General features: G+C 39.7%; 3 protein-coding genes across 3 annotated transcripts in view; 2 read left to right on the forward strand and 1 right to left on the reverse strand.

Annotated features, from left to right (window-relative positions):
- TMEFF1 (transmembrane protein with EGF like and two follistatin like domains 1) overlaps window positions 1-1,923 on the forward strand; it is a 110,575-nt gene extending 108,652 nt beyond the window's left edge. Inside the window, exon 10 of the mRNA XM_079301885.1 lies at window positions 997-1,923. Coding sequence (XP_079158011.1) covers window positions 997-1,081 — 85 coding nt within the window. The 3' untranslated portion in view covers window positions 1,082-1,923. The remainder of the gene's footprint in view (window positions 1-996) is intronic.
- A 677-nt stretch (window positions 1,924-2,600) lies between these two features.
- On the forward strand, window positions 2,601-17,172 carry CAVIN4 (caveolae associated protein 4). Its single transcript, XM_079301530.1, has 2 exons — window positions 2,601-3,151; window positions 15,064-17,172. The coding sequence occupies exons 1-2, from the start codon at window positions 2,741-2,743 to the stop codon at window positions 15,721-15,723; spliced, it is 1,071 nt and encodes a 356-aa protein (XP_079157656.1). The 5' UTR covers window positions 2,601-2,740; the 3' UTR covers window positions 15,724-17,172.
- Window positions 16,780-26,775, reverse strand: part of LOC306799897 (dynein axonemal heavy chain 5-like) — a 144,296-nt gene continuing 134,300 nt past the window's right edge. The window contains exons 71-73 of the mRNA XM_079301529.1: window positions 26,130-26,338; window positions 21,138-21,359; window positions 16,780-19,852 (exon numbers count right to left, since the gene is read on the reverse strand). Of these exons, the coding sequence (XP_079157655.1) occupies window positions 19,643-19,852; window positions 21,138-21,359; window positions 26,130-26,338 (641 nt within the window). The 3' untranslated portion in view covers window positions 16,780-19,642. The remainder of the gene's footprint in view (window positions 19,853-21,137; window positions 21,360-26,129; window positions 26,339-26,775) is intronic.

Here is a 26,775-nt window from a genome sequence, read left to right on the forward strand (position 1 = left end):
TCCCTGAAATAGATTAAGGATGACTTAGTTACCTTATAGGTGAATGAAGTGTTTGTCTTACACTTAGGCAACCGTGCCACAGTTTGACTTTTCCTCCTCAAGCTGTCCTTAACTTTTTCAGCTCCACTTACATTCAGCCATAAAACTTTCTGCTATTGCATTTGTTTATGGCTACCAAAACTCAGTGATGTAGAGGGACACCCTGTGAATGAACAGTACAGGCCTTTTTCCCTGTATCCCTTGTAAAGTTCAACCTAACAGACACTAGCACATGTATAAAACACCACCTGTACATGTAAAAGAGTTACTTGGCTCCTGCAATCGATGTCATTCCCTTGCTCACTCAACATCCTGCTGGCCAAAGCAGTGGTGTGGAAGGCTGTGGTTCAGCTCCTCTCTCACCCTCTGTGTGACCATGCCCCAGCTCTCAGTCTCTCTTGCTGCATCCCAGCAGGGATCATTCATTGCCTGGCTGAGTAAGTGTCATTCCATTCAGGATTGCTGGCTTTTGTGAATCCTTTTAGTTGTGTGTGAAAGGGATCACCAGAGTCACCCCACAGAGAGACCTGAGTGGGCTCTGTGTCATGGGCTGCTGTCAGCAGCAAGGCACCTAGAGGTCCAGCACTTCAAAAGTCTCATTGATCCAGCCTCACCATCCTCTGGGTTTAAAATATGAAATATGTATACAGCAAAGCTAATGCAACCATTCCCCATGGAATGTGTTTGCTGGATCAAGGCTGAAGGGTGTGGCACCTTGCTGGTTGCAGTCTCAAGGTCAAGCAGGATTCCCTTCTGACTGATCTGGTGTCCTACAGACATTCCCAGCTCACAGACCAGTACTGAACAGCAGGAACATCCCACTTGTCAGCACAGATCACAAACTCCTTGCTATGGTTACGTACAGAAAATTAAGTCAATGCATGATTGGTAGGCTCAATTATATGTGGCATATATAAAACCAGCCCTCCTTTCCTATTTCTCTCTTTTGTTTAACAGAAAATGCCCCAAAAACAATAGAGGACGTCGGCAGAAGCAAAACCTAGGCCATTTTACTTCAGATACATCATCCAGAATGGTTTAACTTAGTGCTTTTTATACCTACATTGACCATGTGATGTACATTTTTATTATATCTTTTTTTAAAGAATGGAAATATTTATTTCAGAGGCCTTATTTTTGAACATTTTTAGTGTAACAATGTTGGTCTGTATTCTGAAAGCATCAGCTCTAACAGCTATGGACTGTTTTAGTATCTTTACTTTTATGTTTTTGAATATAGTAATTCATTTTCTGTATCTGTATCACATGGTTATATAATAGACTTGTGCTTTATCCATGGAATGTAATATTTTTGGGAACACAGATTTATTCCAATAATGGTTGTAGACTTAAAAAAACCCCAACAAACCAACAAAATAAGTCCACATTACCTAGCAAACAAGGCATGAACTAAAGGTAAAAATGTTTACAGCTTACTTTTCTTATGAGGAACTAGAAAACACTGTGTTTAAATACCGTAGATATTTAAATGTTTTTGGAAGTTAGTAACTGATTTTTTAGACACTGCCTATCGCATGAACTGTGAAGCTGTGTGCTGTGTGTAGTTGTAACATATTTATAAAATGTGTGGGCTGGGTCTAAGCACTGCCATCTTCATAAATAATTCCAACAATTTATTTTTAAAGACAAAAATTATAAATTTCATAATTTGGGAAGTTACCTGGTACAACAGATGGCACAGGTCCAAAAGGAGTAGGTCTTAGTAGATTTAGGTATTGTAAAAATTGATGTTGAATAATTGAACACAAATAATTGGAATAAAGCCTACTTGATCACTGTTAAAACTGTTTTAATACTTCTTAAACTTTTTTAAAGAAAATACATGTTTTAACACCTACAATACAGATTGTATAGTGTTTGTGACTAAAATTAAAAAAAAATAAAAGTGAATGAATTACTAGTGCTCTTGTATAGAGTATTTTCAAGAGCTAAAGAAGTCCATCCAAATTAGTCTGCTGGTCATAGTTATATTAATAGACTGTTAGTTGTCGTTTGAAAGATCCCAAGATAAAGTGTGAATAGGATGTGTTCAGCTGTTTTAACATGTAGTGTAGGCTTTCAGAATTTTGCATGTAGGATTTAATAATTTGTTCAATAAAAAAAAAAATGCTTTCAACATTTTGAACTGGAAAAGCATGTCACAATACAGCGTTTTCACTATATTGCCTCTGGTTTAGTGTGTTTATTTGTTACCCCATGGGGTAATTGCAGCAAGTTGAAGACCTGAAATTGTTTTGCTGGAAAAGAAACAACCGTGCTAATTTTCCTGACCGCTATTTGAATTCCCTCAGAGGAAAGCACTCCAGTAACATGGAAACAAAAGTAGATCTTTAAAAATATGCAAGTTTGCTTTCCTGCTTAATTAGCAAGTTACTTAACTTTCCTGGATTAACACTAATAACTTCGTCGGTACAGAAGCGTGACCCTTTAAACGTATGTTCCTTTCCAGATATTGCTTCCTAATTTTAGGGGTTTCATGTTGCTGAAAGTATCTGAGCAATCATGTGTGGATATTTTGTAGTCAGAAGTATTTGACCAAGCTCCAGGAGCAGCGTTTCACGCCCTACTTTGAGCATCGCCCGAGCCAGCTGTCGCCCTGGCTCCCTGCAGCAGCGCCAGAATCGTTCTGGCAGGATCGCCGAACCTTCGCCTCCCTCCAACCTGGCTGAAGGCTGGCAGCATGGATCGCCGCGAAATCCCCTCGGAGGCTGACAAAACCCACCAAAACCGCCTCTCCAGCGTCATCGAGGAGGAAGAGGAGCAGGATGCAGCTTACACCATCGTGACAGTCCTGGACAAAGTGGCCAACATCGTTGACAGCGTGCAGGCGAGCCAGAAGAGGATAGAGGAGAAGCATAGGGAGATGGAAAATGCCATCAAGACCATACAGATTGACATGCTAAAGCTTGCCCAGGCTCACGGCAATACAGGCTTCACGGTGAACAAGTTACTGCAGAAAACCAGTAAAGTCAGCTCCACCATGAAGGAGGTGCGGGCGCGTGTGGAGAGACAGAGCACCAGCGTGAGGAAGGTGGAGGCAAAGCAACAGGAGATGCTGAGGAAAAACAAATTCCGGGTTGTGATCTATCAGGTAACCATGAACCTAATTCCTTGTGGTACTGTCACTTTGCCATCTCTTGGTGATTTCTGGTAGGTGCTGGTTAAGGAAGCAAAAGGTGCGGTCTGTCCCACGTAGGAGTTATTTTATGCTTTCTTTAACACTGACCTGTGCTCCCCAATGCCTTTCAGTGTGAACCTACTGGCAACAGCACACAGGGTCTATTATTAGTGTGGGTAGTTTCTGAGCCAGTCGTCTAAGATTAACTGCAGATCAGCAAGGACTATTTGCTGCCTGTCTGAAAGGTAATATGAGGCAGCCCCTGTAAATCTTGTCATACAAACCATGCCTGACATTCATCTCTGTTATTTTTTTTCACCGTATTAGGTAGAAATGCAAATAGCAAAAGTGTTTTCAGGCTCCCTGAAATGCAGAATTTCTTCTAATTTCAAAACATGGCTTATTTAACTTGCAGCATTGCCCAGGCTTTCATACTGCTAGTAAATTGGGAATTATTCATTGTCTCAGTGTACAGCAGTATATGTACAAACTAAAGCTTGGACCCACAAATCCTTCATAACAACAAATACTCCCTTGCATGCTTTACCTTGGAAATGGTGCAACATAGCACTGTTCTTTCAATCACAGTAGGCAAAGGAATCATACAGTTTCTTTCACTGACCTTATTCTAGGATGTTCATTGTACATTAAAATGATTGCATTTGAAGAGAAGTTTCATGAAACAGCATGGTCTCACTTGCATCCATACAAACAGTGCAGGCAGTTCTGAGGTGTTGTCAATGAGTGCTGTGAAACATGTTTGTCTAATGGTCTGATCCTGCCTTTGCTGGAACTTCCCAGCTTCCCAGGTCAGTAGAAAATGTTTGATCTTTTGCCAGAAGCCTAGCTGCTCCTTTTTTAGCAGCAAGAAACCAAAACTTCTTTAAAATGAGTTGTATTCTTCATTGGGCATTCTTGAAAATACCACCCCTCTTGAGTAACACAATGCACCCCATCACTCAGCTTTACAGCCTGGTCTTGCATCTGTTTGTACATAAATAACTTCATTTGCAATGAATGGAGCTGTGTGTTTCAATGAGTTTATTCACCACCATGTACAGCTGACAAATTATTCATAACCTAGCTTTCTTAAATAGTTCATTTTCCACTACTGGGAAAAAGTAGCTGAAAAAAAGAGAAAAGGCTGAAGGTAGGGAATATTACCTCTTTAATGTTATGTTAGTACCATATACAGTCAAATTGTGCCTCCCAGATTTTCTGACTGAATGACTTACTACGATTGTTCAGTAGAAAGTACAGGGCAAATCTGTCCTATTATTACCGTTATTGCAAGCTGCATCATCATCATGGAATAGAAAACAGGCACTTTCACATTTTGCTTGCAAATAATTTCCCAGCTAAAGGTAATAAATCTCTGTGACTCCCCTGGTTAATGGCATAATGCCACTTCATTGATGGGCCTTTACCATAATGACTGCAGCAGAATCAATGCTTTGAAAATATTTTTTCTTAAAACAGTATCCATTACATGATGTAAATTTTTCTGCTAGCAAGATATGAGCTGTAGCTCATTTACAAATATAGTAAAATATGGTCAAAATGGATTTACACACAGGTGTAAAGAACAGCCATTGGTATTTTCAGTTATTTCTCACAAAAGGTGACTCTCCCAATGTGTGCTTTCTCTAAGAATCACCTTCAGTAGGAGTTTATGATGCCTGTGCTGGTTTTGCTGGACAAGAATGAGCTGCCTCCTGTTCTGTATGTTTAATTCTTAGGTGACACTTTCCAGGAAGGGAAACAGCATTTTTTGTTGTCTTTCTGAATTCCTACAGTGGTTTAGAAGTGGCAATGACAATATGAATGACTGTTCTTGACTTCCATTCCTTCAGTGAGGTAGATAGAATAACCTTTTCCCACATTCACAGAGAAGAGGTAGACACATGGATCCATCTAAGATCCACCATTTAACACTTTTCTGGAGAGGAATAGCTACATGAATACATTGCATGAAACCTGAACAGTCTAGTAGGCAAGAGTGTACTGAGACTTCAAGGCACAGGTATAGTCACAAAGGTCTCTTTCACACCAGTGCAGTGATTTCCACACTGCTGGTTTACACCAGGGCAGGCACACTGCTGCAGTGCCAAGACCTGAATGACTGGAGCTTGGCTGGGATGAGTGGGAGTCTGTTAATAGCTGCAGAACCAGCGTACTCCCTGAGCTATATGTTACCAATGGATATAACCAAGTTGTTTACTCTGTGGCTGTGATTGACAGCTCTTCTGTAGTGAGGCTTTTTCTGATGAACTGTTTGGAGCATTGTGATGGGGCCAATGACCCATGTGTTGCTGGCATGGAATCTTTACAGGGGTGAGCACATTTTAGTTTTAACTTTCGCAAGAACATCAGGGTATGAAGAAAAAGGAAACACCAATTAAATACTAAAGATTTTCTTTCAAGTGGATAGCTTTGATCTTATCACTGATGGAGGGAGTAGGCAGGTTGAAAAGGATCATTGGCTGAAGGAGATTGTCCCAAGAGATCTCAGCAATGATGAAAAGAGTTGGCGATATCCTCACATTAAAAAAAGACAAAGTGATCACCCTTTAGCAGAATGATTAGGAAATTGAGAGCATTTTTAGAAGGCCTTGTGGTTGAGGAAAAGATTTGGTAGCAGGCAGCTCTCCTCCCTAGGCTGACTGCATGATTAAAAATGTCAGGTTACTTCAGACTTTTTAGTGAAGTCTTTGACCCTGGAGTGCTATGTGCCCTGAGACTATAGTAGGGAATAAAAAGGATGATGTAGGTTGTACAGGTCACTGCTCATTTCTGTTCAGGTTAGTCTGAATAACCAGCTGTAAGAGCTATCATTTCTCTGAAGTCAAAGAGCATTTAACGGTTTAAATCATTCTCACTAAATTATTCAGAAATTAAAGGGGATATTTTTTTTACCCTGAATGAACTCGTTTCATTTGCTTTTCTGCATGTTCTGCAAGTCCCTATTTAAATGGAACTGTACAGGCACCAGAAAGTCCATTTTACTGCTACTGGACTTTTGTCTATTATTACTTCACATAAGCACTATAAATGAGTAACTATTTCCTGTGAAGGGACACATGCATTTGTTTCACTCACTGCTGTCTGACATTTAAAATTAGTGGATGTGTCAAATGCCAAGTACGATTATGGCTTGACTGACCTACACAGTAGGGTTACAATGAATTTGTTTCCCCTGAGGTTTCTCTACTACACACACAGGGAGAGGCTCACAGGAGCAGCCTTGTGTATGCTTCTGATATTATGCATAAATAAGTTAAAATGTGTCTTCTCTTGCCCATTGACATTCTGTGGTTATAATTACTAGAACAGTCAGAATGGTGAGATCATGATGGGGACAATATTCTGGAAACCTGAGGTGGAAGCACCTTCACCTGAAGTGGCAGTAGAAATTAGGGTGTCAGGAACTCAGGAGTTGCCATTAATTTGGTACCATTTGGGCATAAGAATGACGGGCTCAAAAATGGCAACAAAATCCTTAGTAGCGTGGAGTTAAAGAGTTCACCCAGAGCAGACTGTGCTAGGTGGCTCATATTTCATCACTTTTCTGTTTTGCAGAAACATAGGAGGTCTTATCCTTCCTCATATGTATGTACCTGGTATCTTACCTCATAACAGATAATCTGGAAAAACAACAGGTGGCAGGGCATTGTGTTGAAATGTGAAGTGAAGCTTGCAATGGGTTTCTGATGGCGTGTTTCTAAGGCTGCCTTTGTCAACTATGTAATATCTTCCTTGAAAATCCTGGTACAGAAAAGGTGTGAAACCAATAAAACATGCTCAAAATTAGAAGCGTCAGTTCATAGCAAGAAATATAGACAAGAAACCAGATTACTTTTACAGCTGAAATAATGTTAATTTTAGTGCGCATGGTGCTAATTCCTATACTTTTAGCTCTGATCTGAAACCATAATGGACATTTCCAGTCCTGGAGACAACAGGGTCTGGACAAAACTGCCTTTGAGAACTCATGGGAAGAGAAGAAACCTATATTGTTATTAAAGTGTAGTTTGAAAACTTAATGGGAAAAAAACTGGTGTGAATTGACTGACTACCTCTGACAGCAGAACACTGGCCTCCGCAGTCCAGCGACACAGGGCCTTTGTTGGAGTCTTGTGGCAGAAACCTTATAAATATTTTTACAGCTGGGATAGGTAATTGCCTTTGCTGAGAAAACAGAGAATGAAATAAAGCTAATGATTGTGTCAGGGAGTGTCATGAGAGCCCTTTGTTTGCATTGTCGAGCCCAGTGCTCCAGTTCAAAGTGCAGAGCTGGCCCCGTGCTGTGCAGCAGCCACTCAGGGAGAAGCTATCAACAGCTAAAGAAAAACTGTGTTTCTAGTGACATGTTGGCAAGGAATTAGGAGAAAGAAAAAGCTAAAAAATGTATTTTAAAAAGCCAGATATTTGTCTGCTTCTGTGTTCCTAAAATGAAATAGTTTTCATATTTCACAGGACTTTGCTCATACCAGATTCCTAACTGGACTCAACACCATTGGATCTGGTGCCTCCAGACCCATTCCTTTGGGATGATCTTCACAAGGGGACAGGCTGTCCTCAGAGCTGCCATTGATTTTTCTCCATCTATTAGCACTGAGTGCTGGAAACAGCTGATCTTAGTTTACATTTGCACTGGATGCAGCTGTTCAGGGCTTCCCTTGGGGCTGCCCTGCAGGTCAGCACAGGAGCACAGTTACAACATGAATCTCCTGTGTCGTGCCTCTTCTCCATGGTCCTGCTCCAGGAATCATCAGGAGGAGCTGTGGCTGGCTGCTATGGGCACATGCATAGAATCACTTAGATTGGAAAATTCCTCTTGAGATCATCAAATCCAGCTGTTCAACAAAACCCTTCATTCCTGAGGCACAGATTCGGGAACTGGGGACATGCAGTTGGGATTCATATTCTCAACACTACTGAATCTTGCAATTATTCCCTTAGTACAGAAAGAAAGTTGATCAAAACAGCACAGGAATGCAGATGAGGAAAATGCAAAGTCACAAACAGGAGGTTTAGGATTTGGGACAGGACTCATCTTGCCAGGCAAAAATTAGACATCAATGACACAGATGTTTGTATATTTGGCCAGTCGATTCCTTTCAAATGGGGAGAAGTGTGTGGAACCTGATTCTCCCAACCTGTTGTAGACATCTACTTCTGGATACAGTTTCTGCTTTATCAGTATCTGTGCTCCCCATGTAGTTAAAATGGTGTCCAGAAATGAGTTCATATGGAGACACATTTGCTTGGGCAGACAAGTTCAGCAGCTCCTAAAAACTGGCTTTCACTTGTCCTTGAGAACTCTTCCCTGGTCTAGCTAACTTGTAGGAGTAGTCACCAAGTGATGAATGAATCAATCAAAACATTAATTTTTTTTTTTTTTTGTCTTATCACCTCTTTTGATGCTTTTTCCACTTCACTTACAACGGGCTTCCAGAAAACTTGGAAATGAGGAATTTCACCAGTTTGATTGCAACCCTGCAAACTGACCTGCAGAGCTATTCCCTGGTCTAGTTCCATAAAGCAATAGCAGAGCAGAGAAAGTGAGAAGCTTTTGTTTTCCCCTGAAGCTGCAGTTGTCCTTTTTATGCAGCACATGGTAGCCTGGAGCCAAGGGCTTCTCCACTGCTGTGGTGTAACTGGGAACTGGCTGCTCATTGAACTGCTGCAAGCCACAGACAGTGATAATGGCAGAATGAGATGAGTTCCTTTGTAGTCACTGGATGCTGGTGGTTGAATTAATGAATTTCTGTCAGAATTTAAATAAAAGGGATGTGTATTAGGCTTCACAAAAGAGAAATGAGGGGAGTTGACTGTTCTGACCAGGCTGGTTTTCCATTGTGTAAAAATAAATGCAGCAACTGCACTTAGCCATAAAGTCTCATGTGCTGAAGTGTTTACCTGATAAAATTTCTTAGGTGGCCTTTTAAAATAATCCTGCTTCTCTCTCACCTGAGCAGTTTTTTGGCCTGCTGTCAGAGATTCTGAAATGACATATTTGCAGAAGAAATGAGGGGGATCACTTGAGATTTATAAAGCTTCACTCTTTACTGTTAGAATATGAGTAAAAGTACTGAATGATTTGTAATTGGTTATTCATCAGTGATTTCATGCTGATTTAGAGCACAGTTTCAAGGAGGTGTTTTATTGATTTACCTTGGCTGTCAGTCTGAATAACAAATCATTCATCCAACATGAACATTTCTAAGATTTGTTTAGAACATTGTGGCAATGCAGTTTCCTGCCCATAAGCTGCCCATCGTTTGCATCACCAGTTGTCATAGACACAGCAGCAGTGCCAGAGCCAGCTCTGGGTAACTTCTGACCATTTTGCTGCTTCGTGCTCTGCTTCAAAATTGTGATCACCAGTCAGTCCCATCTGTGCTTATGTTAATCATCACCTGCACTTTCCATGTCATATACCCTAAGGCTGAAAGATCATTTGCTGTGACCTTTTCCCTGTGCAGCACAATGACTCCAGGTTATGGAGTTTCATCAGTCTTTCCTCCCTACTCATGCTGTGAGCAGTTTCTTTAGGACCATTCTAAGTCTTGATTTTATATATACAACACAATTATATATATACAATATATATATATAATTATGTGTGTGTGAGTGTGTTATTTTAGATATATAGAAATGAATTATTTAGTCATTCTGATTTTCTAAGGATTTGTTTTTTAAAGCTTTGTTCTGCTAAAGTGTTGATTGAAATTAGGTAATAGTTTAGAGCTGATAACTGTCACCTTTATTAAAGCTGTTTAGAGTTACATTTTCAAGCTATTTGGAAAGAGAACACAGAACTAATTTATAGCATTTCTAGCAAATATTTACATGTAATACAGTGTATTACCCTTTTTTCTCTCTGCCAATTTTGGAAGCCCAGTCTGAGTTTTGAAATACAAAGCTTTGAATATATATACCAAAAAAAAGAAAAGGATAAGAGATGTAAACCTTTTGAATTAGCTACATTCATTAAAATTCCCTCATATTCCACTATTTTTTCATTTCAAATGACATAAAATAAACACTGAAATTGTAATTTTAAATGTTCATGTACTTAAATAAAGCCTAAACATCGTTTTACAGTGACATTGTTTTGCTACTTCTCTTAGCAAATCAAACGAACTCTAAATTAAATACACACATTTTCTTAAAGATAATAAAAGTACTGCTGCTATTAATTATCGATCCCATCTGTGCTCCCAAATTTAGCTAATAAGTTTTTGAGGGAATCTTTTCAACGCTTTTTTCTTCTCCCAGCCTCACAGTCCTTGCTGAAGGCATGACATTCTTGCAGCAGCCCCCTTTGCCTCCCCAGTGCGGCAGTAAGTGAAGGCTGCTTTTAGAGCCAACCTGATCTTTGCCAGGACACCACAGCTGCAAAATACCTGAGACACTGCTAAGCAATTTGCTCTGCCATTTCTCCCTTTCTCTTCCCAGAGAAGAGAAGAGCCTGACTGTACAGGCAGGATTATCAAGCAGGCACATTCTGAAACAGCCTCTTTTCCCTTGTGCATTTCAATTATCTGAGCATTGCCACCTTGAGAGTCTCATAGGGTTGATCAGAGGCATTGCCACATTTAGGATTATTTACCTACTGGTTTTAAGGTTTCAGCAAGGTGGAAAAGTCAGCACATTTCCCTTTGTGTGGTTGAGGAGCAGGTGCATTAGCCCTCCCTCATAAATGCTTTACTGTAGCCTATGGGAAAAAATGCTACTGCTTTTATCTCTTCCTTTTGGTTAGAAGATGCCTGCAGTGCCTGCAAACTGGTCACTGTTCCCTCCCATGGGTGCTGAGCAGCCAGAATTTTGGCAGCTGATGGAAAGTTTGAAGAGCAAAAGGAGGGTTTGAAAGACACAGTCTGTGTCCCCTTGAAAATTTTCTAATTGTGAATGAAATTTAAATGAGAGCGGGGGGTGAAAATGCCAGTGATGGAGTCAGACTCTGTTAGGTTTCAATATTCTCTGCCCCTGGAGCCATCTGTTCAAATCAATGCCATGCTGGCCTTCTTCATCAAAGCCAAGGGTTACTTTTATGTTTACTTTGCATTCAGTCTTAAGAGCTCAAAACTCTTTGGCTAGGCATATTTGAGAGATTACTCAAAAATAGAAAAAAACCAATTTTCAGGTATAAGATACTTTCTTAGCAAACTTGCCATGCCAGAGGCTTTACCAGCCACTCCTGAATATTGCAATTGTTCTGCCATGGTTTTATACCTTTATGTTCTGTCAGTTAAAGTTTTTCCTTGAGCAGTGAATCTAACTGCCCTGCAACTACAACTGCAAAGGTCTCCAGGATTTTCCCTTACCATTCAACCAATGCTTTGAGTCCCTGCTTTGCTGCCACAAAACATGAAGTCTTTCTCCTTTCAGGCTTTATGTCCTTCCAGACACGCACTTCTCTAAACTATTTCCAGTCTCAACACACCATCTAATCTGACTCCTTTCTCCCCTCTCTCCTCCTACCCCATCCATAACACACAACCCCTCTTCTCAGCACTCTTGTCTTCTGACAACGTTCAGATCTACAAGAGAGGTACCTGAGCCATGACATGTTTGTTTGGAACAGATGTCAGCTTGTGGGGGACAGACAGAATGACTCAAAACACAGACAGCTTCACAGAAGAGCACTTACTTCTTAGAACCCAGCTCCATTCTCAAATTGGTGGAAAATTCCTGAATGTTTCTGGGTTAATGGAGGGGCCATGTAAGGGTAGGAAGGCAGGAGATGCATAATATGAGCATGTGTGTTACACTTCTCGTACAAATCAAAGACAACTTCCAAATCAACCACTTATATGGCAGATTTATCAACTTTTTTCTTGGAAGAGAAGGAAAAAATACTGTTCTGTTTGAAAGATCTCTTTCCAGTGTGTTGAGTGGTGGTTAGCTTTTCAGGAGATTATGGCCAGTGAGCGATTATGGCCAACAAAGACACCAGGACCAGTGCGAGAACCCTCTGCAGGGGCTCCTTGTAGGAGGAGTGATGAAAGGGAAAAGGAAGGCTCAGCTTCCATTTCTTTTCTGATTCTGGCCTGTGCATCTCATTTTAGACCCTCCCTTACCTCCCATGAGTGGTGGTGGTGGGTACAAGTTCTTCCTAGAAAAATGCTTAAGCAGACTTTTAACGTAAAGCTCCAAAGCAGCATCTATGGCTCAACTCCCTTCTCCCTCTCCCCAAAGGTTGGACTGCCCAGTCCTGCTATTCCCAGTCCCATCTGCTTTATAGATAAGGAGAAAACTCTCACCCAATTTAGGGCTTTGTTCTGTGCTGCTAAAACCAGTAGGTGTTTGGTCTTTTGGTTTTATTGAAATTATAAAGGAGCTTGTAGCTATATGCTTTGACTCTCTCTGTTTCCCACCTGGTAATAAAACTTCTTGTTCCTCCTTAGGAAGGATAAGCTACTCTCTTCTTTCTGCCCCACAGACATCTAGTGATAAGAAGAAATGAGTTTGGAGCAGGAGAGAAAGAAAATAAGCAGATGAAAAAGCTCACCTACTGAGCCTAAATCACTGAATTTTTATGCCAAAACCTTCCGAACATGCTAGACAGGCTCACTAATACTTTCCACTTCAGTAACATCCAGAAATCTTGAGGAGAGATAGAAACTCACACTAATGTTTTGCCTTGCTACATTTGATTCTGCAAGATGTGTGCAGAGACCAAGGAAAAGAAGGAAATCAAAGATTTGGCAAAGTTCATGCTGCGAGTCTGTAGGAGAATGAAAATGTTTGTCAGGATCTGCAGCTCTAGTTTCTGTGTCTCATCTACAAGACCTTCATCTCACATGTTCTTGTTCATAACTTTTGATTCTAACGTGTGTAGAAAAGATAAATGCTCTCTCCTGTAGCTAATAGACTAAAGGGAAATACAATAAAAATCTGGCAACAGACAAAAAGTACAAACAAATTCTTTTAAAGGAAGAAAACTTAAATATTGCAGAGAAAATAGTGTCTCTGCCTTCCTTTCTTTTAAAAAGTAATCTTCATATGAAAGGCATATTCCTCTCCCATATTGTATTCATCTCTGTATCTACTGAGATTTCAGAATATTCAGAATATTCACTCCGGAAATATTTTTGTTACCATTTCAGCTGAAGGAGTGGGGTATAATTTAAAAACATTGAGGAATTACTATCCAGCTGTGTTTTAGTTAATTTCTAGAAAAAAATAGATTATGTTTATATGTAGAAGTCTTTATATAATTAATGTTAATTTGCACATGTTAATGAAGATTATTAGCAAAGCATTGTAGTTTTGCTCCTGCTGGTTTTGACAGATGAGTTGAACAAAATTCTGCTGTAATCAATGTAACATAATTTGTCCCTGTATTTTCTAAGCATTAGCAACAATTTTACTGGAGGGTTTTTATTGAAACCAAGGCATGATGAGAGACTCTTAAGTGGGCTTTATCTGTCAAATAGCTCAAAGTATGTTATTTTATGTACTACTAGCATGCAGTAAAATAACATGACTCACTACTAATGAGTCACTGTGAAAAATGACAAACATCTTTTTGGCTGGAAAGAAGTTCACAGCAAAATATTCAGTTAGCCTTACTTGCTATTCATGGATTCACAGCTTCAATATCTCTCCTATCATCTACATTGATAATACTAAGAGTCCTGACACTGCCATGCCCCAGAAATGAGCTGAAGTAGTTGGTACTAATGGGAAACAGCTTAGAAAAGTGTCATACAGATGTTGTACCCCAAAGGGCTGCTCCTCCTGGGAGAAGAGCACAGGCACATGCATGCAAAAAGCTGGTGGGGAAGAAAAGGGTGGCATTGTCCATCTCATACCCCTCCTACAAGTTACAATTTTTCTTCTCTGTATATACTGCACTTATTTTTTTCTTGGATGTCCTTAACCACTTGCTCATTCTTTGTAAATTTTTTGTTTACCATGGACAGTTTTTTGAAGTCTTCCATGCTTTTGAGCTTTGAGCCTCTAGCAATTTTTCTTAAGAGAGGCTGCATGAATTTCTAGGGCTAAGATATCTCGGATAGTCACTAATTCCAAGCATGCTGCTGATACACATTAGATGTGTCATATAAATATATAATTCTGCATGCTCAAACAGGCCACCAAACTCACCACAGGAGACAGAGGTGCTTGCTCAGGAATATCATACATTTCCAGATGGAACAAATCAAGTTAACCTCAGTAATGGTGCAGGTGCTTAATGAATTGTGTGTTACTGGGTTTACCAAATAACATCTCCCGACTTTATTGATTTGTCCCCTTGTGCAGTCAGCACGTGTAAGTTAATATGTTGGGGTTCATTCCCTTCTGGGCAGCAACAGAAGTGTTTGCTAAGTTCCAAACAGTCAAAAATGCACAATTGTCTTGGTAATAGTAGTAGATTGAAGATACTCACCTCTCTGAGGCATTTGCTTGGACAGTGTACAGCTGATACAAACCCAAGAGCCTTTTTTGTCTACAGTGTCTGCTTTTATTGGTGAGGAATAACAGATCTAGGTCCAATCCAGAGAAGCAAAAAAAAAAAAAAAAAAAAAAAAAGACCAAAAAGACCTAGACAGGTCTGCTCTGAAAACCATTAGAGGCCAGGACTCATAGGACCATTTAGGACCATTGCATTAATTAATTTCAGGTAGAACAACAGTGAAAAGAAATCTTTAATCAGGCATATTCTTTAGAGAACTCAGCAAAGATTTCTTTTGCCATTTGTGTTATGCATAGATAGAGTATGATGATATAAGACTACCTTACTTTGTTACAGTATTATATTTCAGTTAGCACTAATTAACTGCAAGCCAACAACAAAAAAAAAAAAAGCATGAACCACCATCTTTTGGAAACACACTTGCTGGAACATGACACTCTGCTTTTATTCACAGGAGGAAACCGAGTGTCCTTCATCTCTCTCTGTAATCAAAGAGATGACAGCAGGTGAAACTATAGAGGATGATTTCTTCCCACCTGATGATCTGTCTTCTGATGAAGAATATTATATTGAAGAAAGCAAAGCAACCAAGTTCAAGAAATCAGGCATGAGGCGCATTGATGACATCAAAAAGGCATTTTCAAGGGAAAATATCCAAAAGACAAGACAAAATTTTGGCAAGAAGGTAAACAGGCTTCAAACTAGGATAGTGACCCCTGAGAGAAGAGAGAGGATCAGGCAGTCAGGAGAGAGACTGAGACAATCTGGGATGAGAATCAAGAAATCCATTTCACAAGCTGCTCCGACAAAGGAGACATTCAAGATCTATAAAAAAAATAAAGAACGAACAGGGGCCGAAGGTCAGGAGGGGATCCAGGAAGGCAGTGTACACATCTCCTCTGAGCTCCCAGCAGCAGAGCCCTTCACTGAAGAAATCTCTTACACAGAAGTGATCACTAAGGTAAAGAAAGACAAGAATAGTGCAACAAAAGGTGCTTCCCAGCCAACTGAAATCGGGGTGACTCTCCCAGAAGTCGTTCTTAAGCAGGAAAGGAAAGAAGGAGGAGGAGGCGATGATGACGTCCCTCTGCTAGACTTAAAGCAATCAGTATAAGGAGCCAACGAGCACACACCATACTGTCCTCACCGAGCAAGAGAGAGCACAGTATGTACCCACTCAGCTTTAGAGAAACGTGTGAATTTGTGTTCTATCACAACCCCTGTTGGTGTTGTTCTGCCATGCACACAGATGTCTGTAGTGTTGTCTTCCTGACGAAAGTCAAGCCATGCAAACTGAAGGAAGGGGCTCCCCCTCTGTCTCGGCGTGTGCCGATAGCCATCGCTAACCCAAATGGAACTCACAGTGTCAAAGGGAGATGGGAATCTGCTGCATTCCCAAGATTCATCAGCAGTCACTTTACAGCCTAATCACTCTCATCGTTTCATACAACAGTGTAAAATTTGTTTCCATTATCTTATACCAACTCATCTAATCAGAAAACAATAACAAAGCTATTACTTCATATTAGCAAAAGGAAAAACCATGGCAAATGTTGCTTAGCTGTACAAATATTATCACTTAAGGGCCCTCACAGAAAAAGCAGGAAGAGCCTATTCCTGCTTTATCCATGTTATGAAAAAATGTGGCAGGAATTCTAGGGTTGTTGAGTAAAATGTGTTTTTCCTTAGTGGTAAAGAGAAATTTCTGAAATTGACTACAGGCTATTTCCAGACTTCTGGAATAGGAAGGTTCATTGTAAGTAAGCAATGAGTTTTGAGCATTTATGGAGTAAGAATAAAAAAAGAAGACACATTAAATATGGAAAAGCAGGAGGAAAATGGAAGGAAGTATCAAATCCGTGTTTTGAAAAGATGAGATTGTGAGAAAGGCAATGATAAGAAGCAGTAAAAGTGGAATAAGATGAATGTGTAGGTTCTGAATAAATGGAGAGAAAAAATAGAATATTATAACCACAGATTCCTTGAGATCTTTTAGAAAACTATTACTCTTTACAGAGGATCATAGGGTTTATGAGCATAACTGACCAGACAAGGGAATTCTTTTGTTTTCCGCTCTCTGTATTTTTTCTGAGCTTCACTGCAATTAAAATCTATTCTACAAAGTCACAGATGTACAGGGCCAATCCATAACCCAATTCTTTTTTTCCTGTCATCATCATTATTGACCAGTCACAGCCTCAGGGATTATGAGACAGACACCCTTTGGACTATGGAATGCTGTTTATTTGCAACTCTCAGGAGCCAGTGCCCTGACATCAGATATGTTTGTAAACATGACTGCTACACTGACATGGGCTGCAGAACTGTATTGCTCTCTTCATTCTTAAATGGAGTTGCCTTCAAAGCACTTACCCTAAAGCAATGTTAGTCATGACTATCTGTGTGAAACTTGTACAATATTGCCAAAAGCTGTATGATTGTATGTAATATCTCGGGTTCATTTTAACAGAAGAGCATAACTTGGTTATCTATATACATTGTTTGAAAACTTCCAGCTAATTGTTAATCTATCATTCAAATATAATTAGTTTGATTTCAAGTATTCTGCCTGCCAGTTCTTTCATTTAGATTGGTGTTCATCCCTCTTGAAGTGAAACAGCTTTAGCAATAGTAACTAGGGAACACTGGTTGGGGAAGGCCAAGGTTTTGCTATACCCATGACATTTCAAATCAAATTAATATTGTCAGATTGGGAGCAGCAACTCCACTGAGTGGAAGGGCAGGACAGAGCAAGAGAAGGAGGCAGGGAAAGGAACACATTTCTTTTAACAGTAAATTGTTCATTCTACTATAATCACATGCAAAAAGGAAAGAATGTTTTGCTTGTAGGATACACTGAAGGTTTTGTTTGGTGCTCTTTATTAGTCACAAGAAACCTTTTTGGAGCAAAGTCATTTTATGTTCTTCAGTTCTGCATAAAACTGTAGCTATCTTCAGTGAAATACTGTATGATTTTTCTAGTTCTTCAGTAATAAGGCCTGCATTTTGTTCTGCAAGATTTGGCATTTTCCTAAACTGATAAACAGGGTTTATTTATTGAAATGAAAATGTTGATGTTCCATTAAGCTATTTCTTTGCATTCTTATACAGCAGAACACTATGTGCTAGAAAATCATTGCCTATAGATTTCCTTCATATAGCATTTGATTTTCTCACTTTGCTTGACAAAGAAAAGTGATGCAGTTTCCATGGAGCATATCAGGTAGCACCAGATATAACCTATATCAAATATATATTTTTTAATGTTTACTTCTTGCTTCAATTGGTCAGAAGATGATTTGTTTCATAGCAAGCAGTGAGTTCTTCAGGTGTACAAAGTATTTCAATGTACATTTTTTTTATTTTAAATTGCTATCACTGTTACTGACCTGACTTTTACATATACCAAGAGATCAAAGTTAAATTACTCCATATCCCCTCATAAAGGTAGGGGATGGAGAAAGCACTATGGTTTGCAACCTCAATTTGTGTGGAACAGCACAGACCTTTGCTGCTTGAAGTCTCTCCCATCTTTTTCATAATTTCCAAGATCAATGATCAGGAAGCTAAATCCTTCAGCCTTCTCAGAAACAAAATTCTCAATGAAATTGGTTGATGTACAGCTGCACTGCAGGGAGCTCTGGTGCATATTTTTTGAACAGTTGGTTTCACTTGAAAAGATAATCTCGCCTGCACTGTTGCTCCTAGCTCAGTGGAAAAAAGGGACCCTGTCCCTGTCTGCTCTGTTTTCCAAGAAGAAAGCTGGCACTCTGTACTTCCTTGTGGGTGTGGGTGTGAATATCAAACTTCCTCATGGGAAATGAGCCCTTCAATTGCTAACTGCAGAGTAAAACTGACTATGCAAGGGATGAAATACTTTCTTAGACGCTTGCTATACAAAAATTAAAAGTACTTACAAGGAGAAAAACCAAATTAACAAAGTCATGACTGCAAGTCCTTCTTTCAAAAACAATTTCTTTTGCTTTGAATTTGTGCTAGTGAAAAAAGCCAAACACATTTTCTACCAATAGCCATCTGTCTATTAAAAGAGAATTATCAATCATCCTCCAGTTACAGGGTAGACAGGAGTGGTGGTTAACATAAAAATACTTCAACCATTTCAGGTGAAGTATGGCCTGTGTGTCATCTTTTTTTTTTAAAAAACTAGACTGATACAAAATACAGAATAAAAAGCAGTTAAGAGGTTTGAGTTTGCAGGATTCAGGCACTAATGCTAATGAAATGAGTACTTATAGAGCTCAAAACGGTGTTCAGATGTGTTTACCCTGAGAAAACTTAAAACCTTTCTTTCTGCTAATAATGGGGGGTGTCCATACTTCATTATAAGTGGATACAGGTTTAGAGGCTAGTTAATAGGTGCAAAAGGCACTTCTTGTGCAAAAATAAACACTTCTGTTTCTATGACTGTTTACATTAATAAGTGACTGTTCAACAAAATGGTCACAGCCATTAGTAACACCACCCAGCAAGTTTAGAAATGCAAAATCAAAGGAACTGTGCATTGAAATATATGCAGATCAACATAAAACTTTACCATGCATTTAATTACCTTGTCATTACAGCTTTAATAATGCTATGGGTGATAAGATTTTAACTACGGAGTTGAATTTAAAAATAATTATATTATGAAAAATTTTTGTATTAGGAAGAAAGATAACATCTACAAAAGAACCATCACAAGAGGTCAGAGCAGTTGCCACCATCATAAACACTTTTTTATGTAGTGCTTCCATTATGAGTAAGTTAGTTGATTATATTCTCACCTGTTTTATAAGAGTTGCCAAATTTACACCTGCAGCTGTTTCCCCTCTGATATTCCCAGGATAAATAAATTCAGTATTTATGCTGTGAACAGAGTTAGCTGATCTATGTGCAACTAACATAATCTCTATGTACCACCTGCCAATTCCTGCTCCCCTGTGAGAAGGTAGCCACCACTTTGACAATAACACCGCAATACTGGCGGCAGCTTAATCCTACTTGGTGGTTCTTTCTTCCATAGCTGCGTGTCCTTACTTGGAACTGCAGAGCAGTGCAACCCCCCTCAAAGTCCAGTGATCAGGACTCTGCACTGTTTTCAGGGACAGAGAGCAGATGTAGGTCAGGTCTGTCCTCCGAGGCCTTTTGTAGACGGGGCAGGGGTACGCGTGGCCGTGCTGCTTCCTTGGGGCTGCCGTGCTAACAGCGAACACGTGGACTACAGGGAGGCTTGTGAACAGCACCTGAGGGAGTCAAAGATGCACAGGGCTCAGCATTATTAGAGAAGCAGGATAGGGCATCTGAATTCTAAACACTAGGACTAGATTCAGTGATGGCTTCAGACAAAGCACCAGAACCTCAGCAGAGGTGCAGGTGAGAATACAAGTCCTGCACTCACTCCTATGTTGACACTAACTTTAACCTTGTGGCAGCTCAGAGACAACTGCCATCAGGAAGGAAAAGAAAGCAGAAAAGTAGAAACCTGGAAAACTGCATGCTGTGGAGGTAAATGGAAAAATGTCAGGGTGGTTCTAGGAGGGACAGCAATCATTGTCTTGTTCCACTTCTTTTGCCCCTTTGACTAATATTTTCCATTTTTCCCCACCTCCTTTTTTCTGAATGGCAGGGCTGGAGCTACAAAAACCAAGCTACAACTAGCAACCTTCCTTGGTACCTCTGCACTGCTGACAGTGGAGCTTCTAAAATACAAGGTGCTTCTTGGGTGTTTATCCAAACTAGATTCCCTCAGGTCTTCCACCAAGATAAAGTACTCATTGTGAGGTGATAAAACAGACCCAAATCCAAGAGCAACACAGAGCCCTGCTTAACACTCCAGAGCACTTGAGTAAACTCCATGTTTGAAGGGGTCTTTTGACAAAACAGGCAACAGAAGTTACAGCTGGCAGGGTTTGGTTCAGAAAAATTTTCTTTCAGTCAGACACAGAAGTGAATTACCTATGGACAAAAATTATCTCAATTCTAATTCCAGGACAGTTAGCACTGGCTTGGAAGAAGTATACCAGTGCAGACAATGACAATTTTCCCTGGACTGTGACTACAGCATCTAATCATTACTCCATAGTTAGATTTTAAATCTGCTTAGTCACACCAGTGAAATGTAACTCAACGCATGGATAACTGAGCATAAACCCAGAACTAATACTCTTCCTCATATTAAAAAACAAACACTAGGGATTTCTAGTCAACCAAACAATGACCTCCATATCAAACCTAGCCCAGGGCTTTGGAAAAGAAAGACTGACTATGGGATGCACTATTTTATCCAAACACAACTGTGCTGCTGGGGCCCCTGAAGCCAAGAAGCCCAGCATCTGGTCTGCTCTAGCGCTATGCATCCTAAACTCACTTTCTGACAGAAGTATTTTTGTTCACTTCTGGTAGGTAAAGAGTCCTCTCCCAGCACCACTAGTGCTCTTAAAACCTGTTGTGAAAGCACTGCTGCAGGCACTCAGCATTCAGGCTCCCAGAGCACAGGTACCATGCCTGCTGCAGGCACTGGATCCTTACCTTTGGAGCAGACTCCATCAGCCGGCTGTTCCTGCGGTCCCAGCCCGCCCCTTCGAGGAACAGGCCGTGTATGTAAACCCCACCAATGTCAGCAGGAGGAGGGCCAACAACATCTTCCTTCATCATCTTGGTCACTTCACTGCACAAAACAACACTGTCCAGTTCCCACCCTTTGGCTAAATTCATGCGAGTTGTCTCTTGCCTCATGGCTGTCAGGAATCCCTAAGGAGACACACAGGAATATGACAGAGGATTTTTTAAAAAGCCTTGAATTGAAACCATTTGCAACTTCTTTTTTTTTTTTTCTATGTAAGCAGCACCAACTGTATTAAAGCTCATCCCACAGAATTTCATGTGCATATAAACTAAATTTGGTTGTGTAAATCCAACAGTTTTCTACACTTTCTCAGTACCACACATCCAGACATAATTGGTGTGCACATGTTGGTGCTAAGCAGCCCCCAAGCTGGCTTATTTAACATATCAGAAGTGCCTGAATAACACACCTCTCATGCCTTTTTTTATAACCAACCAAATGGAGAGAGGTTTATAAGGCTGCCAGATTAATGTGTTTTGAGAGATTCCAAACACAGGTAATTTCTAATTTCTCTAACACTGGCTATATTATTCATCTTTTCTTTTGCAAGGAATGCTTTTCAGTCAACAAACAAGCATTTTACAGAACACAAAGGAAGTACCAGCTGGAATAATGCCATTGAATACTGAAATGCCTCTGACACTTAGTCTTTATATACTACAATAACATAGTGTTTTAGACAACAGCAAGTTAAACCCAGAGCACTCCAGCAGCACAGACTCAAACTAACTCTCTGTTCTAGAGAGCTACAGTCTCATGACATTGGTATAAGCTATCAAAAGACAAGCCAGGCTGAAGATGCTGGTTAGCTTCCTGGATACAGCTGTCCATGGGAAAGGAAAGTTCAGTTCATGGGAAGAGCCTTAGTCCTTAGAGATGGGAGGGCAGACTCCTTTGCTGTTCCAGTGGTCATGCTGCAGATGTACATGTTATTTTACCTTGTGGAAGCCCATTTGTGTAGTGAGGAGGTGAACAGTAAAACACAAAATTGAATATGCAAGAGCAATGAAAGGGACACCTAGGAAAGAGTAAGTTTCCTGACATATTTCAGAACAGGGAACTAAAGCATCTGGAGACAGAGAAGAGGGGAGAGAGATCCACATGAGGAACACACAAAGGCAGGGATCAGTGAGCCAACAGCACAACTAGGAAGAAATCAGGATGAGAATGAGGGAATTGAATGAGGGAATCAAAAAAGTTTTTTTGTTTCTCTTCCATATTCACAGAGTGAGATGCTCTGTTGAGCTACCATTAGGGCCAAGTGAGTGGAAAGAAGTCAGATGTGGGAAAACCAGAAAATTGCCTATGCAGGGGCCAGTCTCTGGCTGATAGGACTGGAGTGCTCCAGGCACTTGGCAGCCACGCAATACCCTTTAAGTTATGAGACTATGAGATGACTTTCACGAACTCAGATGTTTCTGTTAACTTACACTGGTTGTTTCTCATTAACATAATGCCAGAGACCCCAGGACAAGTGTTTTAAAGAGGTTTTGTGATAGCACAGATAATGGTAATTGCGTTTGAAGTAGTTGAGATCTCCAGTGTATAGCTGAGGGAGACAGGATTAAAGGCCAAGTTCTTCTATCAGAAATGCCATTAAATGAAAGCAGAATCATTGCAGTAATTTGTGGAATTTTAATTTGTAGAAATATGCTAGAACCAATAGTTTAAAATACATGAAGTGTTCACTGCCATAAGGCCCCAGAGGGCTACTGGATCCCAGATAAACTGAAATATTAAAGAAAGAAGAGCCTGAAGAGGACAGAGCCATGACTGTATTAAGGGAATCAGTTCAAAGGCACCATGGAAACATTGGAATAAAAGTAAGCTCCAAGCTGTGAGTTGTCTTTAGGGATAAGGTTTAGATAGCAGATTATTCCTACAGAGATGGCAGGACCTATACACTTTCTGCAGTGGGACTTTTCATGCTTATCTGCTCATTTGAATGAATCCTAGACAGTGTTTGAAGACTGCAGCTGTGAGCTGGAGGCACAGCTGGGTGCCCCAGAGTGGGCGAATGGCACAACAAAGAGCAAGACAGACTCAAGTGGTTTGAGGTGCCATGGTACAGCTGAGGCTTTAGCTCACCCAAAATCCTCTGTCAGGGACATGCCATGTCATTTGTTTCAATTTCTGGTAATCCTGTCTTTTTTTTTGCTTTTGGTTTGATTGGTTTTGGTTGGTTGATTGGTTATGGTTTTGGTATTTTTCTCGTATCTGTGTGTTTGACTTTTCCTGAATTCCTGCCTGTCCAACTCACCGAAAACTGCTAAAGCTTTGCCCCTTTGCCTTTCAACAACTCATGAGAACTAACTCTGGACCTTCTAGTGAGGGAAAAGCAGGCACACATGGAAGCTATGACGAAATATATGAAAATCAGTTCAGTCTATTGTTCTCAGAATCATATTCTCTCCTTTACCTTACTTTGGAGGTTCCTTGTTTGCCACTTTGCAGATACTGAGCAGGTAATGGCAGGTTTGCTAGAACTAAGTGCACACTGAAGAATAGAGGCATTGTACTTCATATTCTGATTGGTATTCACATTACTTTGGCATTTGAGGGTCGCAGAAGTAGGTTGAGGGTTCATTATGCTGAGTACTACACAACCAGGAATAGCTTTTCCCTACAGTGCTTAAAATCTCTATATAGGACAAGTGACAGGAACTGGATAAAGAGATGCAAACAAGGAAACAATAGAATAGTGACAGCCACTGAATGAAAATTGAGAGGTAGAAATGAGAAACGTGTAATGTCAAGTTTTTGATTAAAAAATCCAGTAACATCAGATTAACTTCCAGGAGGGAAGAAAATACATGGCATTTCATGTTTTGTTCACCCCAGCTATCTTGGCCCAATGCAGACACCCATGGGGAATCATGTTTCTTTCACATAGAACTCTGAGCCAGCCCTCATTTGTATCCCTAAAAATAAAGATTAACTTCTGTAAAATGACTGAATTTATCCTAGTGTATAAACAGTCCAAGAGAAGGCAGATTCTGGTGCTATATTATTTTTTATTGCCAGAATGCCTCGTTTTCCCAGTGCTATAAATCTACTTTATTGCTTTGTGCTATCCGTGGCACTTATCCATTGACTGTGAAGCAAACAGTGAGATATATGCAAGTAGGCAAATGACTTAGGAGCAGCATTTCATCTCACAAATGAAAGGATTTTTCTGAATTCTCAGGTATTACAAACAAGCCATTAGAACTGCAGCACTAACACCTCATCACCTCAGCTTGTTTGAGAAGACAAAAGTCAATTTTCTTAATACATGAAATACTGATTTTAAACATAGCAGTATGACTTTTAACAAAATAATGTTTAATTAAATAGAAAATTAGTCTTTGTTCAGGTGAATTGCTTTTAGAATGAGCCACTCCTACAGCCTAGGTTACAGAAAATGGTGGCTATAACAATAACCATCTGATTCTTAAGCTGGTGATTGTCAGCACAAATAAATTTTTTAATCTCTGCACACAATGTATTTAGGGACTTTAAGAACTAGGGGTTATGAAGTGTGTAATTTTTGTATTTCTAGAGGCTTTCTCATTTACTATGGTCTATTAAATCACAATTTGTTTGGGGACATTTACACTGATTATTTGGCAGCTCTTTTCAGAAATCCAGCTATTTGTTCCAAAAAAATGTAGGATGCCCAGTTTGGGCTGGCAAAATTTCAGAACTGACATAACCCCAGAGCACAAAAAAGCCAGCTGAAACATCCAGTACAAAATCTCCATCAGCTCTTGCTCATCTGTAGTGCAAAAGCAAACACCAACAAAGCCAAAAGCCTGCATGGGTTTCATACAGCCTGCTCATTGCAAAAGTTACTGTGAAGTATTTTAAAATGCTGCTATCAGTGTGTTGTTAGCAAACCAAGTGTAGGAGAATAATCATTTTATTAGAACTCCCATTCCTCTCCTTATACTTGAGAACCCTTTACTCAGGGGTTCTGTGAGCCCCTTTCCGTGCTATAAAGTTGTAGGGGCAGACAGCTGACACACACAGGACAGATGATAGGTGGATATTTCCCAGCAGTAGACCTAGAGAATATCTGCCACTGTTGCTTTCTCTGTTCTAGGCAGCTGTTTAAGCTAGCTTTTGCATTGCTAACAAGTACTGAGATTAAAATAGATCTTTAAAATAGCTCTTTCCTAAGGCTTCATAGAAACCTGTTGGCTGGATGCTCTCACAATGACTCATTTCCACAACTCACACTTCCCACAAACATCTGTGAATCATAAAAAGCTTTAATGAATGTGGATAGCTTTGCAAAGAAACTACACATCATTTAGGTATGTACACTTTACTTCTTTTAACTCCGCTCTCAGCTGTTTCCTTTTTTGTCTTTCTTTTCATGCCAAGTTTTTATTTTAGATGGTGCAGACAAGAGGCTGTATTTTTTATATGTCTCTGCAGACCATGTCTGGCACAAATCTGGGGTGGTATGAATAACAAACCTTCCATTTCAAAGAACTGATTTGCAAGGATTGAGAACCAAGTCCAAATTTCTTCTTCCTTGGTCAAAGTTCTTGAACTTATCTTGTTTTGTACTCAGAGGGATTTTCATGCAATAAATAAAAAACAGATTACTGTAATAACAGAAGACGTAAAAAAAGGAAGATTAATTTGAAATGTGAAAGCATGTACTTACCCAATTTCCTCACTATAATTAAAGCAGCCAAAAGATGTATTTCATTATTTCAGAAGCATTATTTTATACTAGTAAAAAATCTCTTCAGTACATACTGAAGATGTTTTATCCTATATTTGTGCTAAAATATTAGTATAGATTATACTTCATATAGCCCATATTAAGTCAACTTGAAGTTTTCCCAAGGTCTAATTTAACTGTTATTCAGAAGTTATAAAGGTCAACGTGGCAATTTTACCTGTGGATTAAAGAATCCTGTCATCCAGAACTGGTTTGGACGGCCATCCTGCAGCCAGCTGCTGAACTGCTGGTTTCGCTCAAGAAGTTCAGTAAACCAAAATCCTAAAGTAGTTGACTCCCAGGAAATTCTAAACCACAGTTTTGGAATTCTAGCGTCGTAAATATTATCTAAAGCATCTTGCAATTCTTCTGACATAATTATGGTTCCTGGAAGATAAGTAAAACATTCAGAATTAACTTTTCCCTAGCTTGCAAAGGCAATTAAAACTTCCAAATGACATTCCAAGTCTAATAAACCCTCTTTTGTTGTGCCTTAATTGCACACCTGTAGCACTGCAGTCTTATCAGTTCCCAGTTAATTTGTTCCAAATTATAAGACTTGATTCAAAGCTAAAGGAGATAAGATAAATGATATTTCTTGTGTTGTTTTGATCAGAAAGAAAGATATGTTTCTTCAACAACTTCTTCTCTCTCATGCACATTATTTATATTCATTATATTCACAGTGTGTCTGAAATGTGATTAATCATTGAAAACTTTTTAATAAATGTTAATAGATCCTACATGCATGATCAATGATAGAGATACACTGTATAACTCATCTATATCCTAAGCATGTACTGGCAGTGATTATATTCATGAAA

The sequence above is a fragment of the Erithacus rubecula genome, assembly GCF_903797595.1.
Source record: "Erithacus rubecula genome assembly, chromosome: 3".
Lineage (NCBI taxonomy): Eukaryota > Metazoa > Chordata > Aves > Passeriformes > Muscicapidae > Erithacus > Erithacus rubecula.